The 19,631-nt window shown below is 35.8% G+C and overlaps 1 protein-coding gene across 7 annotated transcripts in view; it reads right to left on the reverse strand.

Annotated features, from left to right (window-relative positions):
- Nucleotides 1–19,631, reverse strand: part of Epac (Exchange protein directly activated by cAMP) — a 659,154-nt gene that overhangs the window by 213,233 nt on the left and 426,290 nt on the right. For all 7 annotated transcript variants that reach the window (XM_067123714.1, XM_067123713.1, XM_067123717.1 and 4 more), the window contains one exon: nucleotides 9,268–9,411. In XM_067123714.1, the coding sequence (XP_066979815.1) occupies nucleotides 9,268–9,411 (144 nt within the window). The remainder of the gene's footprint in view (nucleotides 1–9,267; nucleotides 9,412–19,631) is intronic.

Consider the following 19,631-nt stretch of genomic DNA (forward strand, 5'->3'; position numbering starts at 1 on the left):
AGAGCGATTTCAATGAATAACCGTAGAGATATTTCACTGAAATGCTGAGATCTCAATAAAAATATTTTCATCCATTTGGAAAAGGATTCGGGTTATTTTTGATTTGCATTCCCTTCCTAACAAGCCAGTATTTTTTCCTTCGCTTCCTTTATAATGAGAGATATATAGTTTTAAAGAGAAAACCCTACTGTACTTTACATTAAACGCATGAAAGTAGTCAACTAGGGTTAAAACTGTTATTATACCACTGTGCATATATGGTAATACAGCTATTTGCGTATCCCGCCAACTTTGGAAATTCATTCTACAAATTTTACACATCCCGGACGTGGAAAGAGCTGACGCCTGTCACAGAAATCGATGTGTTCTGCGCATATAAGCAATGGGATGGAATGGAATATAAAATCTAGGCCAAACATCCAGCGCTGGGACCTATGAGGTCATTCAGCGATGAAAAAAATTGAGAGTAAAAAGGTTTTAAAGGGGTTCCAGGAGGAAAACTCCGCACTTGCACTGTTGTTAGAAAGGGTGGAAAGTAAGATGGAAGAAAGAGAATATGAATGGAGGTGCAGTAAAAGGAACGCAAGGGGATGCAGCTAGGAGCCGAAGGAACGCTGCAAAGAACCTTCAGTAATGCCTACAATGCACCACGTGGGGTACACTGACGGCACTATCCACCTATAGGGTTTAAGTAAAGGTCATCAACCCTCTGCCAAAGGAAACGCACCAAGGTATTAGTTTCGAAAATACAACTTTTGTAACACACACCGATGACGGTTAAGCTCGTATGTACATATAACTCACGGTTAAGACTCCACTCCTCCAGAAAATTATTATTATCGCGTTCTGCTTGCAGAAGTCATAGCGCACCGGCTCTCTCCCACACAAGACATACAGTGTAATGCTCTACATGCATGAAAAAATGACACCAACCAGCACAAATGAGTAAATTATAACAAAGTTCTTGCTCTGTACGAAAGGAAAGATCTGACATCCAAATAAAAGCCCGCAGAACTAAGTCAAAAAGAAAACGCGACACGTATGAGTTTAAATATCTAAACAAAAACAAGCTAAATATAAGGGGATTATTCATCCGAACAAAAACAATTTAAAGATTATGCAAACATGCGTCAACGATAACGTCAGCGATAACTGAATATAATGAAATTTTACAACTGACAACAAAAGATGCAGAAGAGTTGCATACATAAGAAAAACAAATCTGTAGGAACTAAACATTCACATAAAAGCAAACTAAACATAAAGAACCGTGAAACCAAGCAAGCACCAGGGAAATATGAAGAAATGTGACGCCTAAAAATAAATCTAAGCACAGGAAAGAATCCAAACAAACAATGCTTCAAGCCAACGCTGAAAACCCAAGTAAAGACCAAAATCCTACGTGATAGAAAGAATGCCACAAGGGATTTGGATTCGCCATACGGCTCGTGTAAGAAGAGGGGAAAGAGAATGGGAAGAGAAAAAGGCAACTAAACGTTAGTCATTTTCACTGGCGTCAACACCGAAGGTTTCAGCAATGGGGTCTTAACTCCCTGTGCATTGTTTGGGTGCGCGAACGGATTCCTGAGCTTAACTGTGATCACTTGTAAAATGTTGTCTCATTTTCCAGTGACTTGTTCGTTATTTGCATGCATGCCCCACACACAGCATAAGTAAATAAATTTATATGTGAATATATATATATATATATATATATATATATATATATATATATATATATATATATATATATATATATATATCATATATAAATATGTATATAAATATATACATATATGTGTATGTGTAAATCACTTTGCTATATTACCTAAAGTGCCATCCATGCTCTTGTTTCAAATCATAAAAATGATTGTAAAGTTATATCAGTGCCAATCCTTAATTGTTGATGAACCCCTTGAGAAGAAAAAAAAAAAAGTTAAATATACCTTAGTTTAACCAGACCACTGAGCTGATTAACAGCTCTCCTAGGGCTGGCCCGAAGGATTAGATTTATTTTACGTGGAAAGCTTCACATTACGCCGCTCATACAACTAAAAAAATGCGCATTCGTAGCACATCGAACACTCAGAAACGAAATGAGCCACTCAGCATCGTGCTTGCATACTCGCAACTCCTGAATGTAAGAGCCCTTCCTTTCCAAAGCCTCTTTCTAACCATCCATTCAACGCTTACAGTCTTCCTCTTTTACTTTTTACTCACAGATTCAGAGCTGCACATTTTTTTTCCCCTAACCTATCGGCATTCGCTCTTTCCACATGATCAAACCATCTCAAGACACCGCGCTGTTACCTAGGTGGTCCTTTCTCTCTCTCTCTCTCTCTCTCTCTCTCTCTATACATATATATATACATATACATATATAATACATACACACACACACACATATATATATAAACACAAAATCCACGAAGGAAAGGGAAACACTGGAGTCTGCTAAGTAAAGGACATGAAGTCGAAAGGCCTTGTAATAATCCATTGTTTCTCTTTCCTTCTTGGATTTTGTCTTTATATATTCATCACGTTCCTAATTTTCGTGATTCATACATACATATATCTTTATCTATTTAGAAATACTGTATATATATATATTTATATATATATACATAATAATATATATATATATATATATATATATATATATATATATATATATATATATATATATATATATATATATAGATTAGATTAGATTAGATATTTTATTGACCACAACAATTATACATCGCTCATATTTACAGTAATTAGTTATATTTGGTCCAACAAAGGCACAACTCTACACTTGGCAATACAAAATTTACATACATAAAAGTCAGAATAACAGGTTTTTATCTTATACAACAATAAAAACAAAAACAAAGAATTATCATATGGCAAACAAAATTAAGAACAAAATTTGACATTTATATAAAAAAATCATACTCCAAAAAAGCTATTTTTATTCTCATTTTCCCTTCACCTCACAAACATTCATAAATACTCACAGAGGACTAAGCTAATAATCTTACATTGCTCCGCCAGGGTTCGCTGATTTTGAAAATATATCCCTCATGTTAGATAAATTATAGGTATCTCTGATATGTTGTGTCCTTGAGCATACTTGCGTTACGTGTACTTCTGTTTGAATGGCTCCACAGGTACACAACCGCTCCTCCAACGGCAGACGGCCTCTCCCCTCCTACTCCACCTACCCACTTCCACGGCCAGAGAGTGAGATGCAATTCTGAACCTAGTGAATGAGACTCTGTCTAATTCGGAAACATTATGCCTAACAGAATAGATATCATGAACTAAGAGGTCTGGATTGATTTCTCTATATGTAACCTTTCTTGAGGAGTCAGAATTAATGATGTTACGCCTGAGTGTTTCCATTGCAATTTTTACATCGTCTCTACTATCATTAATCAATCCTTCTATGTAAGTCTTGGTGTTATACCTGGCTCCTAATACGGTCTTAATTGAAAATATCAAAGGGTCATCCTCCAACGAAGACCTCTCTCTCCATCCTACTAAAAACTTTCTCTGTTTGCTATAACAAGATCTCGTAATGGCGGGTATCCTATTCAATATAACATAATTCATTACTTGTTGTCTTTCTAACGCCAAGCAATAGTTTTAATCCCCAGTTATATAACTTCACTACTGGCTTCAAGTCTGCATTCAGCCACGACTCGCACCCATACAGGACAGCTGACATTAAAGCAGCATCAAAAACTGGTGATACAGAAGGCGCCCCTAAACGAATTCTGGCATAAAGGGAAGCGCAGGTACTGACTGAAAAAAAATTATAAAAGCTGCAGAACTATTTTGTGTTTAGTATATGAATGGTAAGAAGGCTTGACAGTATGGTGGAAGGGTTACAATGTGTGTGAAAAGTCGGACCAGTATTCTTAGTTATTTTGGAAACGTTGAGAGAGCGTGAAACGGTAAGCTGATGGAAAAGAGTGTGTCATTCGGACGCTTTGGGAGAAAGGAGAGAGGCAGACCGCAACAGCACTGGCTAGATGGTGCGTATGATCTGTTGGAGCAGAAGGACCTCAATATCCAGGAACCGTCAATGGTTGTACAAAAGGAAAAAAAAATGGAGCCATCTATGTACGCTATTAATGCTGGGAAAAATTGTCTGTAATAGCTAACAAGTAAAAAATGCGCCCAAGTTACTTCAGCGCGATCGAGTTTTCTGTACGGCGTATAATACTGTATGAAATTCTCAGCCACGGCCCATGAAACTCTCAGCCGCAGCCCATGAAACTTTCAGCCACGGCCCGGTGGTGACCTGCGTTGTTGGCACCTATAGCGGTGCAAGACGTACGACCATGGCTAACTTTATCCTTCATAGTTTTTAAGATCTGAGGGCGGACAGAATCAGTGCGGACGGACAGACAAAGCCATCTCGATAGTTTTCTTTTACAGAACACTAAAACGGTATGTTTATTGCTATCATAAGTAAACCTGATTGTGATACAACTTTGCTTACCAAACAACAACATCATCATGAACTCTTGGATCATGCAGAAGTCTGCATTTATAGAAAAGGTATGTAACCTAAACGAAGAGTTTTTTTTTTTTTTTTTTTTAAACACGGAATGGAATACATCGATGAATTTAGTCATATCTGTGTGAACTGGCTGCGGCAATCAACAACTCTTAAGCGTCTGCAAACGTTACCGCCTGCGTGAATTAAATACCTATATTTCCAAATATATTTTAATATCCTTGTGTCCTAAAGTGGCTAGGTGCTCTCTCTCTCTCTCTCTCTCTCTCTCTCTCTCTCTCTCTCTCTCTCTCAAGAGAAACCTTTTCACACACGAAATATCTACTAAAATACCCTAGTCTGTGTTTGCCTCACTAATACACATTCCTTGTCATATAAATCTAAAGTTATCCGGAAACCATACCTATATATTTATTGTACGGAAGGTTACTGCTGATTTGTTATCAATGGTAGAGGTGAGGGACTGGCATTTTTCTTAGACAGCAACTGTCAACCGTTTGAGGTGTCGCCTTTGCAGCAACTGTGTGTGTTTCAACTTCGCCATACTGCAGCAGCACAAAGCTCTATTGCTTCTGAAGACTGGTGTCTGATGACTGGTGCATTATTTACGACTACTGCTTTTGACAACAACATCGTACCACTCTGATAGAGAGCAAAGGTGGGTGTTGTAGTTTCAGGGGCAGATACATACATGCATGCATACATACATACATACATACATACATACATAAATACATACACACAAACACATTTATATATATATATATATATATATATATATATATATATATATATATATATATATAAAACTCAGGGTAACCTTTCTGATTTAATATATATAATATATATATATATATATATATATATATATATATATATATATATATATATATATATATATATATATATATATATATATATATATATAATCAGGGTAGCCTTTCTGATTTACTTTCGTCCTTTAGGCCCATACTAAATGAAAGCATAAGGTTGCTCTTACTAGCAGTATTCGAATAAGAAAACGTGTCCTCGCGTTTTTTATGAATCGTATTTCTTCACGCCTTAAAAAGAATGGCTTAACTTTTTTTTTCTTGCTTCACGTTACCAGGAGCTTTCGAATGGCGGAATAATATCCGTCCTCCGACTTCCCAACAATTCCCATTTGAGGCTTTCAGCATTGGAAGGGCCTCTCGTCACAAAAAAAAAATGAGTTATAAGCCATCAAAGTTTTGAAAATTCAACCTGCTCTAATTTCTTTATTTTTCAAGATACAAAGTTGAATTTTGTATGAGATGAAGTATTTGCGATCAGGAAAAGAATAGCATGCATAAAAAAACTGCAGTTCATCCCCACCCCCTTTTTTGGGAAAAAAGGGGGGGTTATTTTAAAGCTTATCTGGCGAAAAACGCCATTTTCAAAAGTTGAGACGAGAGGCCATTCAAATGCTAAAAGCCTGATTTCTTTTACCTTTAAGGAGAATTATCTTTATCTTTGAAGAAGCTGGAATCTCGCTGGATGCGAATACCAGCCTCGTCTGCCTCTCACTGATCTCGGGATCTCCGTCAAAACTCAGCCTTTCCTCAAATCCCTCGCGATGCATATCTCTTCCTTCCTTCCCGAGGAAATGTCTCATGCAAAAATTTCCAAAGCAGTATTTTGCGATTACAAAAATGCAATTCTCTTTAAAGGAGTTTCATTATTTCTGTTACTGACGTATTAGATATTATTGTTTTTATTTAAATGGTAGTAGTGTTAGCGGCGGCAGCTGCAGTAGTGATAATAATCATCATGATACGCACAATCCAAGATTATGATAATTTATGAAGGTTCAGAGGCAAATGGGAAGAGAAACTCATGCCTTTTTCTAGTCCGGCAGAAGAAGAAGAAGAAGAAGAAGAAGAAGAGAGAGAGAGAGAGAGAGAGAGAGAGAGAGAGAGAGAGAGAGAGAGAGAGAGAGAGAAGGAAAATGGCTGGAATTAACCTTGAAAGAAAGTACAGATCTGCCTCTCAAAAGGCAAAATGGTCGTAGAAGTCAGGAAATACAGAAGCAGAGAGAGAATTCCTAAGCTTTAAAAAAAATAGTTCCCGCTAAAAATGGCAAAACAATTAGGATTTTGAAGCCTTTTCATCCTCTGCACGGGTCTTAAAAACAGAGTTCATATATAACAACACACGAGCGAGCAAGCAACCGAGAGAGAGAGAGAGAGAGAGAGAGACGACGTGCCCTTGGTCACTGAAAGCTAATTCCGTCGGCTCATGAGCAATCACGCCGTCGAAGTTTTCAAGAAATTAAAATCCTTGACCAGCATCGGATCCCACGGATTATCATTTGTTTTTAATTAGATGATGAATGGATATTCTCATTCGGTCAACAAAAAGAACAATAAAAAAATGACAACGATTGCAAAAAGGAATGGAGCAAATTCTATCATCGAACCAACAGAGAAATACGAGCATAAAATACACAAATTATAATACCAGCACTAAGAAAAGTTAAAATGACAGTTGCAAATAAAAGAAATACTTTAACTTTACCCAAAGCAAGATGTATAATACAAGTTATGTTACTATACTATTTACAATCCAAATTATAACACCAAAACAAATAACTATACCAAGCAACAGAAATATTACAAATTATGTACCAAACCGGCCAATCAACAATAAATTACTTAAATAATGAATATGGGCCACCAATCGATGAAAAACACAAAAAATAAATATAAGCATAATACTATATAAACCAATGAAATATTTTTATGCATCTTTACCTCAGTTTTATGAAACAGTCCATTTTCATGAGGACAAAAACGAAAAACTCTACCAAAGTAAGTATCCAAATTCTAAGCATTGGTGCAAAAAATATAGATATATACAAACACAATTTATATGTTTATGTATACAGTATGTATGAATGTACTTATATAAAATATACATACATATATATCATAGTATTTTTAAATATATACACTGTATACATATAATATATATATCATAGTATTTTTAAAGTAAAAAAAAAATAAGAAGAATTCATCTTATTACACTACTACCAACAGTTGTACTGCATAAACACATTAAAAGGCTTAGCACTCAAAATCACACAAAAGAAAACTAGCATTTTACCCTCCTTCACAATACTTTTCATTTGCTGCGTGTTCTAAGTTCAATACACCAACCGTAACTTTACGGAAACACAATACCTAGTTGCTGATCATGAGAGCGACGGTAATTATTCCCAGATTAGCAAGCTTTATATGATGTGCATTATTGCTATCAACATTGCAGTAGCAACCAGAAAAGGCAATCAGAGATTGTAAAAAATCTACATGGTGATTAACCTATTAGCTCACAGATTCTGCCTTTGGAACTTTTTGGACGCAGTTAGTGTCATTACCGAGATCATCTGCATCGCTCTTTCACAAACGGCAGAAGATGCAATCATCTTGACATGCACATCTGTGGCAGTAACTACGTCAGGAAACAAGTAAAAAATGAGCCGAAGTTTCTTCGGCGCAATCGAGTTTTCTGTATATCGTATAATCACGGCCACCTAAAATAGATATAGCTTTCGGTGGTCTCAGTATACTCGTAATGCTGTATGAGCCGCGGCCAATAAAACTCTCAGCAGTCCCCGGTGGTCTGTGTTGTTGCGTTGCCAGACGCACGATTATGGCTAACTTTAACCTTAAATAAAATCAAAACTACTGAGGCTAGAGGGCCACAATTTGGTATGTCTGGTGACTGAAGGGTGGATGATCAACATACCAATTTGCAGCCCTCCAGCCTCAGCAGTTTTAAAGATCTGACGGCGAACGGACAGATAAAGCCTGCACAATAGTTTTCTTTTACAGAAAAATAAAAACTGGCTTCCGACCAAGAAATCGAAATCTCCTCAATTTTTCCTTGTAACATAGCGAATATAAAATATTCTTAACCCCATAATTCCGTTCATTGGTTTTTAGTTAATCCTAGCAACACACACATACAGAATCAAAACTAAACGTCACTGCCGGAAATAAAAATTGTCATATACATATTCATACCTTTTCCGAATGAGTTCAAGATGTCAAGCTTATCATACTGCAGTCTCAGAAATAAAATCTCCCAACTTCAAATAAAAGTGCATATATACAGTATATATATATATATATATATATATATATATATATATATATATATATATATATATATATATATATATATATATATATATATATATATATATATATATATATATATATATATATATATACATACATACATATATATATATAATATATATATATATATTATATATATATATATATATATATATATATATATATATATATATATATATATATATATATATATATATATATAATTCAAAAAATCCTTGACCAAGTTCTCCTTGTTCTTCTTGTTAACCTTTTACTTAATTACGGTTTTTTTTCCTTACATTACGTCAAGGATGGATAGTCTTTGGAAGCTGAAAACACATGAAGATTGTCATACTAGTTTATTTTTAAAAAAATTTGACATACACTGCTTCCCTCTGGCTTGCCACCACCACCAACCGCACGTGGGGCATCCATTCCTAAATTCCCCTCCCCATATATATATATATATATATATATATATATATATATATATATATATATATATATATATATATATATATATATATATATATATATATATAATATATATATATATATATAAATCACCTGAAAATCAATTAAACAAACCGGAAAGAAATCAGAATTTCACCTTACCTGCCATATGTACCGGAAGTCCTTCTGCTCCACCCTCAGGAGTTCGCAGTTCTCCCGGGTGATGATGGTGCTCTTCCTCGGCGCGTCGTTGAGGACGCTCTCCCCAAAAGTCGACCCGGCGCCCATCTCGCCCACGACCCCACCCTGGTCAGGGAGATGGTCAAAGAAAAGGACTTTAAGAACGTCATGTTATTTCGACCATTTGCAGGTCATTTCGTCCCCGCTTTACAAGACAATGAAGTAAATATACATTAATGTAAATAAATCCGTGAAATGAATTAAACTGTAATTAGTATTGATACATTATTGACATGTATAAATACATGAACTAAATTCAGTACTGTATATAAGTTTGAACTGGAAAATGGGACATGAATAAATTTCTACTTTCCAAGACGATTCTCCGGCAACATCAGAAAAATATTAGGATGCATTTTGTAATCAAGATGCAACAATTTCCTAAAACTCATCATGTGAACACAAGCGTATCATTTTACGTCGCCTTCATACACATGTGAATGATAATTAATTTAGTAATTATCTCTAAAAGAAAAACTTGAACTAGATGCATTGCAGAATAAACTAATTCTAAACAATAAAACCTGCCACTTCTGTAACAGCCTGGCAACTACTTTAAACAGTGATTTCTCTATATCTAAACCAGTTTTTTGTTTCATTCACATTCAGGAATTAATCAATAGCGCGGAATTTGAAATGTATCCAATTAAATCTGTTAACACAAAAGTCTTTCGCCGTTTTAAATACCAACGTATTTTGCCCGAATTCCTCTTCTCATTACTAAATTTTACCCCTATGTTTAGGATACTGCTGGCTAACTCCTAAGATGTTCTCCAGAAATTTCTGGCTTATATGGTGGTTATTTCTTTTGGGAATAAATGAAACTACCGACATTGGTAAAACTGAATGGGAAAATAGAGAGTTTGCTCGGTACAGCTAGCTGTCTCCCATCGCTTTTTAAAGAACCAACAAAACGCTGTCAGGATGCCTCATTCTTATAAAGTCCTCTCTCTTTCTCTCTCTCTCATACAGTACATACATACATACATATATACATAATATATATGCATATATATATATATATATATATATGCATATATATATATATATATATATATATATATATATATATATATATATATATATAGTATATATATATATATATATATATGTATATATATATATATATATATATATATATATATATATATATATATATATAGTATATAATATACATACATACATACATACATATGTATATATACTTATTTCCTTCCAGATATATATCTTTCCTCATTCATTTGATTCACCTATCATTAGTCTTGCTTTTTTCTTCTCTCTCACCAATTCCCTTACCCTACATTTATCTAGCTTTCTATCTATCTGTGTGAGCGCAGCTGTTCTTGTCATCTATCTTTGCAAACTCCCCTTTTCTCCACCTACAGGAAGCGAACATATGGCATTATTGCCCAACGTTTTAACTACGCGATAACGGTTCACCAACTCCTTGATCGAAATCGGAATGGAAAATGCTTACCTCTTAATCATTTCCTTTAATTGCTTAGGCTTTGGTAAGTACACAAAGGCTAAAATGAATTAGGTCAATAGTCATAAAAAAATCGGTTCATCCACGAAATCCTAAAATCGTTTTGTAAATTGCTATGCCTAATTCCTTTCTAAGAAAACGAAGCTCAAGAATTTCTCAGTAAATACTATCCACAATTATGGTATATCAAGTATGGTATCCATGCTTAATATACTCTCCTGAATATCGGAAAAATACTGAAAAAAATATGCCAAAAATTAATAACCCTAAAAAGGCATATGTAAAATAAAAACAACTCCTACACAAATTCACTATTTCCTACACAGGTTCACTATTTCCGTACTTTATCTCAAATAACGATCAAGAAACGACATTTCTATGCAGAGATCTTGAGGCCGTACGTAGGCGTCTTTTTCAAAGCATTCGGCATACCGAACTTTAATCTTTTCATTGCCAAAGCTTGGTACTGCTTATTCGACCACTGAGTCTAGAGACTTTTGACCTAAAGCCCAACATTTTATTTTACTCTTTTAATGTTTCTATAATCTGGACCCATTATTCCGATTACTTGTATAGGCGCTTGTGGTTAGAGAGGCTGCCATTCACTTTTGTTTTTCTATTTTTAAGTCGATCATTATGACGGACCAACCTAAATGCCAAACCCTGTTGCAAACGACGATTTTACATATTTATCATCTTATAAATACATCTTTTTAAATTTAATCATTTTATAACCTCTTTGCTTTACCCGTCTAATGCTGATGAAAGTGTTCTTCACATAAAACCATTAAAATAACAAGTAAAAAATGCGCCGAAGTTTCTTCAGCGCAATCGAGTTTTCTGTCCATCATATAATCAAGGCCACCGAAAACAGATCTGTCTTTCGGTGGTCTTCGTATAATGCTATAAGAGCCGCGGCCCATAAAACTTTAAACACGGGCCGGTGGCGACCTATTCTATATGGCTGCCAGAAGCACTATTATGGCTAAATTTAACCTTAAATGAAATAAAAACTACTGAAGCTAGAGGGCTGCAATTTGGTATGTTTGATGATTGGAGGGTGGATGATAAACATACCAATTTGCAGCCCTCTAGCCTCAGTAGTTTTTAAGATCTGAGGGCGGACAGAAAAAAAGTGCGGACGGACAGACAAACCCGGCGAAATAGTTTTCTTTTACAGAAAACTAAAAGAGGGGTAATAAAAACCTAACAATATCCAATACACCTATGTCTGAAGAAGAAACAAGAAGGAAAAATAGGGAATAAGTCAACTTTTGTCGCAGGCATAAACAAAATACCAGAAAATAAAACGAGAGTATACAGTTCCAGTGGGAACAAAAGAAAACAAACTTTCACGAAGTTTATGCTCTCGAGCGCCTACGGGAAAGGCCCCAAATTATGAGGGCGGAGAAATTCTCGTAGTTTTCTGTGGGGTAAACCGATTTTTCGAGAGGAAATGGAGTTTAAGCAACAGAATATGAATTTATATCATCGCCATTTGTTAACTGGCTGATTGAATATAGAATTTAGGACAAAGGCCAAGCGCTGGGACCTATGAGGTCATTCAACAATGAAAGGGAAATTGACAGCAAAAGGTTTGAAAAGTGTAACAAGAGGAGAACCTCGCACCTGCACTTTGAATCAATTGCTAGGAGAGGGTGGAAAGTAAGATGGAAGAAGAGAATATGAAAGAAGGTACAGTAAAAGAAACGAAAGGGGCTGCAGCTAGGGGCCGAAGGCACGCTGCACAGAACCTCAAGTAATGCCTACAGTGCACCGCGTGATGTACACTAACAGCACTACCCCACCTACGGGGATCGCCATTTGTGAAGACAGCATTAAATGCCGTGACAAACAGGCACCTGGGTTGGCTCAAAAGAATAAGAAAAGCAAAGACAAAACTCCATTAGTTCTTCCATTGCTGAAGCAAAAATATACATCCTAAGTAAAACACAACCACATAAGCTCCTTCAAATACCTAACCTAATGGGCCCATCAGCATGATGTCGAACCCGTTACATATAAACTGTGCTGTCCCACCCACATCTATACTAAAGGTATCTCTTGCTTCTACTGAAAGCCCTTTCGTTTCAACACCCTTAGCAAGACATTGTTATAGCCCTCTCTTCAGCCACAAACGCACACAAACACACACACACACACACACATTATATATATATATATATATATATATATATATATATATATATATATATATATATATATATATATATATATATATATATATATATATATATATATATATATATATATATATATATATATATATATATATATATATATATATATATATATATATATATATATATATATATATATATATATATATATATATATATATATATATACATATCAATATATTATATATATTTATATATATATATATGTTTTTTATCTCCGTGTGTGTGTATCCCGATGAGAATTATCACCGAAGAGGAATTTATAAGTGATAAATGGACTGGTACTGCCGAGTTTCGAACTCAGTGGGTAGAACGTCGACTGGATCGCTGGGTAATATCTGTGTCGTGGGTTCGAGACTCGACAGTACCAGTCCATTTATCACTTATAAATTCCCTTCGGTGATTCAATTATTCATGAGACAACGTGAATTTGATATTAAGCGACATTTGTAGCTTCAGGATTTTACATATTGTATATATATATATATATATATATATATATATATATATATATATATATATATATATGATATATTATCATATATATATATATATATATAATGATAATGGACTGGTACTGTCGAGTCTCGAACCCACGACACAGATATTGATAAAGGACTCTGTCAGTCGACGTTCTACCCACTGAGTTCGAGACTCGGCAGTACCAGTCCATTTATCACTTATAAATTCCTCTTCGGTGATAATTCCCATCGGGGATATTCCTGAGGTTGTGTGAATTTGATATTAAGCGACATTTGTAGCTTCATGATTGTACATAAATCACGGTGTGATAAAAAAATCACATATATATATATATAATATATATATATATATATTATATATATATATATATATATATATATATATATATATATATATATATATATATATATATATATATATATATATATATATATATATATAACACAGACACGAAAATAAGCCAAGGAAAATTACAAAAATATACGTCCATTCACCCACAGGATAGGCCTAATGCAGAAAAGGGCCTAGGCTAAATTCCACATTGATACTCGTGGGATACAGGTCCCACCTAATGATGGGAGAGAGTAATGGAAAGGGATCCACAGGCATTCAGTGAAATATACTTCCATTTATTTGAAGATACAAGTATAACAAGCTTTTTTACTGTTTCCGGTGAATCAAATACTTTTCTGAGTGGTTTCAAGGACTGAAATTTATTCATAATTCTGTTTTATGCCACAAAATATACGTTTTCGGGGATTAAACAAAGTCACTTCAGGGATGAAACGGGATTCATATTCGACTTTAAAATATATTTATAATACATTTTAGAGAGGAAACTATAATGTTAATTTCAAAAGATATATCACCCGAACGCAGCTATTATTCCTTTCAGGGGTCAAAACACAGCATTCATTTCAAGAGCGAAATATATTCAATATTGTTAATTTAACATCACGGGCTCTTGCTCATAACACCTATTCCCCGTAGAGGGGTAGTGCCGTCAGTGCACCTCATGCGGGGCACTGTAGGCATTACTTAGGGTTCTTTGCAGCAGCGTCCCTTCGGCCCCTAACTGCAACCCCTTTCGTTCCTTTTACTGTACATCCTTTCATATTCTCTTTCTTCCATCTTGCTTTCCACCCTCTCCTAACAACTGATTCATAGTGCAACTGCAAGGTTTTCCCCTGTTACACCTTTTTCAAACCTTTTTACTGTCAGTTTCTGTTTCAGCGCTGAATGGCCTCATTGATCCCAGTGCTTGGCCTTTGGCCTATATTCTGTATTCAATTCAATTCAATAACACCTATTACACATTCAAAACTATAAGAATGACTGAGTTATCTTTATGATTCGCTTCAGGTAATAAAAGGCAAAATACCAACAAACGAGCAAAAAAAAAAAAATTTATAATTACGAAGAACTAAAATTACACTACAACTAAAGCACAAAAGGCGCCTGTGTCGCATCCTCAGTGGTTGCAACGAAAGTATGTAACATCCTATCAAACAACCACTCTTTACCACAGGCATAAGAAATAAGAAGAAGGAGCAACAAACTAAAAATTAAAAAGTAATGTGTTAAAAGAAAATGAAGTCTTTTAAAGAGATTAGTTGTATTTTATCTCAAGACGCTGAGAGAGAGAGAGAGAGAGAGAGAGAGAGAGAGAGAGAGAGAGAGAGAGAGAGAGAGAGGAGGGGGTGGGCTCTATGGAGTGACTTAACCAATTGGTTGTTAATCAAGTGATATGGATCACAGGGGAAGGGGAGAGAGAGAGAGAGAGAGAGAGAGAGAGAGAGAGAGAGAGAGAGAGAGAGAGAGAGACAGGAGACATCGAACATGGTATTTCAGCTTATCATCGTTCCCATGACTTCCAAATTAATAGAAAATCCAGTCTATCTAATGGGATACAGGAAATCCTTTAAATATATACACAGATAAGAAAACGTACTCTAAAATATACCGTTCTTTTTCTTTTTCATTTTTACACAAAAGCTGAGATCTTCAAACAAGTTTTCCTTTTTTTCCTTTCAGCTGTTGTACATCGCACGCTGCAGGATTGATTATTTTTCAATACCCGTTACTCATTATTTTTTTTCTGAAGAACATCCTTCCTGGAAGGAAAAGGCTTTCTACGTACCCTTTTATAAATGGAAAGGAGGTTATGACTGTACTGAGGACGAATACGTAAGATATAAGGAAGTAAAACATGAAAAGAAACATAAATGGAAGGAGTTTGTGAAAAGTCTGCAGAATTCGATGGTATGGTCACGGGTGCAGCACGAAGAGTTTGCTGGTATAGAGGCTTAGGAAGAATGAATAAATGCGGCAAGTGGCAGGATGAATAAGAAAAACGGAGGCTGTTTGAATGGAATGGAATATGGAATTTTGGCTCAAGGCCAAGCACTGGGACCTAAGAGGTCATTCAGCGCTGAAACGGAAATTGATAGTCGAAAGGTTTTAAAGGTGTAACAGGAGGAAAACCTCGCAGTTGCACTATGAAACAAATTGTCAGGAGAGGGGGTAGAAAGTAAGATGGAAGAAAAAGAATATGAATGGAGGCACAGTAAAAGGAATGAAAGGGGTTGCATCTAGGGGCCGAAGAGCCGCTGCAAAGAACCTAAAATAATGCTTACAGTGCACCGCATGAGGTGAACTGACGACACTACCCCCTTACGGGGAAGGTTGTTTGAAGCACAGTTGCTGAGATACAAAAGAACAGAAAGGAGTAAGATAACCAGAAACAAAGTGACTGAGCAAAAAGAGAATATATAGATTGGAATCCAGGGGTAAATCTGGGGAATTAATACAGAATGGAAAAGATCTTATACTAGAGGGAATGCAAAGAGACGCTTGGGAACAAATGGGCTTTAAAACAAAAGATGCTACTACTGGTATAAGCTGTTTAAAAAAAATACCGTCCCATATTAATGGAGTTAGTATTCTAAAGGAAATTTCTCTTATGTGAGGAGAGAGCAGAAACAGATCTGTAAATATGGGAATATACACAGAGGTTACTGTTGATGTTTGGAGGGCACCTAAGAGACTAGTACAGGCACCAAATGTCATGGGATAACAATAGTAGTGTGGAGTGGGATTTGTGGCTGACAAGGGTTTGTAAGGGATATCTAGATGAGGAAAAGGTTCCAAAAGGAATGGACCAGAGGTATAATTTGTCTTTTTCATCGAGGCAAAAAGTGGCACAGGTACTTAAGAAAAATAGGGTTGCAACATCACTGAGTATGACAGAGGTAGTGGGGTTTTGATTGAGAGAGTAAGACAAAGAAAAACTTTGGGACAATGAAAGTGTAGATTCAGACAAGGAAAGGGTATACCGCTCTAGCTTTTCTTACAAAACAACTGTGAAAAGTTTGGTATCTTTAGCAGTGACGACGCAAACCCCGGTTGAGATAGTCATCACTCGAGCTGTGTCAAGCGCACACTGGTCAAATTAATGTATCTTTCTTAGGGCGTTCGTTCTTGCAGTGCAACGGTTAAGGTGAAGATTTTGTAGTGCCCATTCTTTCTATTTCCTACGGACTCGGCTGCTCTTGGCTTCAAACGGACAGTTTACTTAATTAGCTACTTCTATTGCTGATCTCCTTTTTTCCTTGACTGTTTGCAGTATTTCATTTATCTTTCTATTTCTCCAGGGAAGATCTTTTTGAGCTTCTGGTAAGACATATTAGGCCTTACCATAATACTGGATACTTAATGAAAACAGTTACTTTGTAAAATCAGAACTTAACTCAGCGTTAATTACTTTACAGTGGACATTTATAGTCCTCTGTAGGCTTCCTTCCCATAACTGTTAATGATAACGAAGCGTTTAAGCTTAAAAATATAAAGAATCCATTTAGTTGCCTATAAATTCTTCAATGAGGATTTTCTACAGTACTTAACAAATGAGGGCAACTGATTCAGCTGCCCTTAACTGTTGTTAATATTTACTTCCCCTATTTGTTATTTCTGAGTGCCCAGTTGGTGTTATTGTTGTTAGTTGGTGTTTACACACAGAATGCATTATGTGTCTGAAGTATGTTTTGGTTAATAAAATAACGTCTGAAGATGTACTTAGTAAAATAATGAAAATAAACCGCAGTAGTTAAAATGCTCTCCCTCTCTCAATCAAAAAGTGCGAGACCTATTTGAGTTTCAAAGATAGTAAACGGAAGTTATACATTTATTTTATTGGTGTGTTTCTTGTGGCATATCAACAAAAGAGTAAGAATGATAGCTAAGAGAGAGAGAGAGAGAGCTCAGCTTACTGAGTCTTTTCCCTTACCGCATGTGACGTCATTGGCAGAAGCAAAACTATACATATATTAAGGCGGGTATTTTTTCCATTTTAAACTGCTTGTGACAGTTTACGTGTATTATCTGTTACTCATAGTTTTAGATACATAAAGGAATAAACATATATCCTGAATATATTGCAAGACTAAAACTGTTTCTCTCCTCATTTGACGTCTTTTTAATTGTCTTTGTGTGTTTGATGGTATTATTATAAATGGAAAATTAACTTAAAATAATTCATCTAAAAATATTGCAAAAGAATAATTCCCTCAATGGTGAGGGACACGCTTGGGAAAAACATGTTCACAAAATATGTTTGGCCAATGGCACCCGCAAAGATGGCAGGCACGGAATGCCAAACGGAGAATGTTTTCTTCTACATCTAGATGCATGCAAGCAAACAGGTCTCGAAAGATTATCCCCCTACTTCATCACCATCCATTTGGTGGAAGAGCTCAGCTTTCGGTGATATAAAAGGAGCTTTCGTATGTGGAAAACGAGAAGACACAGGCCAGGAGCCCTGTGGGTAGGAGATGACGGCTGGAAGGGGGAGGGTCAATTGGAGCGGAGGAACCGAGTGGGAATTTTACTTTGTGGAGGAGGACGGAGGAAAATGTTGAGGAAGAGGCGAAGGAGCATAACGAGGAAAGAGTTGGAAAGTTGAGGAATAGGCAAAGGAGTTGGAAGAGGACAGAGGAGAATGTCGAGGAAGAATTCAAGGAGTGTAAAGAGGAAGAAGGAGGACACTGGGGAAGAGGTGAAGGAGGAAGGAGAAGGATATCAAGGAAGAGGAGGAGTTTGAAGAGGAAGGGGAAGGTTGCTGAGAAAAGGTGGAGTATAAAGAGGAAAGGGATGGAATAGAAAGATGTTGAGGAACATGTGAAGGAGTACCAAGAGGTAGGAAAGGATGTTGAAGGAGGGAGGGAGGAGGAGGAAGTCGAGGTCGAGGTGAAGGGACATAATGCTGCCCGCATGCGTGACCACCGAAATATGCCATGCAACTGAATTCTAACAGTGAATAGATGATTTTAGTGCATCGAACTTGGAATTGTGGTTCTGAATAAATAAATAAAAAAAAGTTAAATGACAAATCAAACATTAATTTCAGTGTATATACAAGGACCTCAACTTCATTAGAATAATCTACACGGTTCGTTTTGAATTAATAAAAAGGCAACGAGACGACACTTTCCCCCCCTTTGACTCTAATTTTCATTAAAGGTTAATGATATACTACAGCTCAGGTATTACTCAGGTATTACAGGATAATCCACCCTATTATTCACGCGCTATTTAAACTGGAAAAAGTATTATTATATTTTCGGAAACGTCAGCTCGCATCCCGTGAGCGTGATAACAGTCAAAACCAGAATTACAATATTTATCTCCATCTCGGCATGGCGTGAAATTTCGTTCAAGAACAAATATTACTTAACGTAACAGCCTTCGATAACCAGGAAAATGAGTTTACAATTAATTTCATCCAAAGGAGTCCCTATTGATAATTCATTGAAATACTATAAATTCCAATGTATAATATTACCTGTTCTTTCTTCAATCACAATCATAATGATGTTACTCAAATAAATTACTCATTCAACTTCCTAAATCAGAAAGTACTCGTTTCAATAACACTTGTTGAACATGAAATGAAAAGTACAACAGTAAAAGCAACAACCATTGTAATGTCTAAGCTTAAGTTTCTATATCCTCCCTTAAAAAACATCAAACAAACGGCAGGGTGAATATTACATAAAAGCCATCTCAGAAAGCATCGAAATTAAGAACAGATCATCTAAGAACATCAAACGGGGAAACAG

This window comes from Macrobrachium rosenbergii, chromosome 21, assembly GCF_040412425.1.
Source record: "Macrobrachium rosenbergii isolate ZJJX-2024 chromosome 21, ASM4041242v1, whole genome shotgun sequence".
NCBI classification, from domain to species: Eukaryota; Metazoa; Arthropoda; class Malacostraca; order Decapoda; family Palaemonidae; genus Macrobrachium; species Macrobrachium rosenbergii.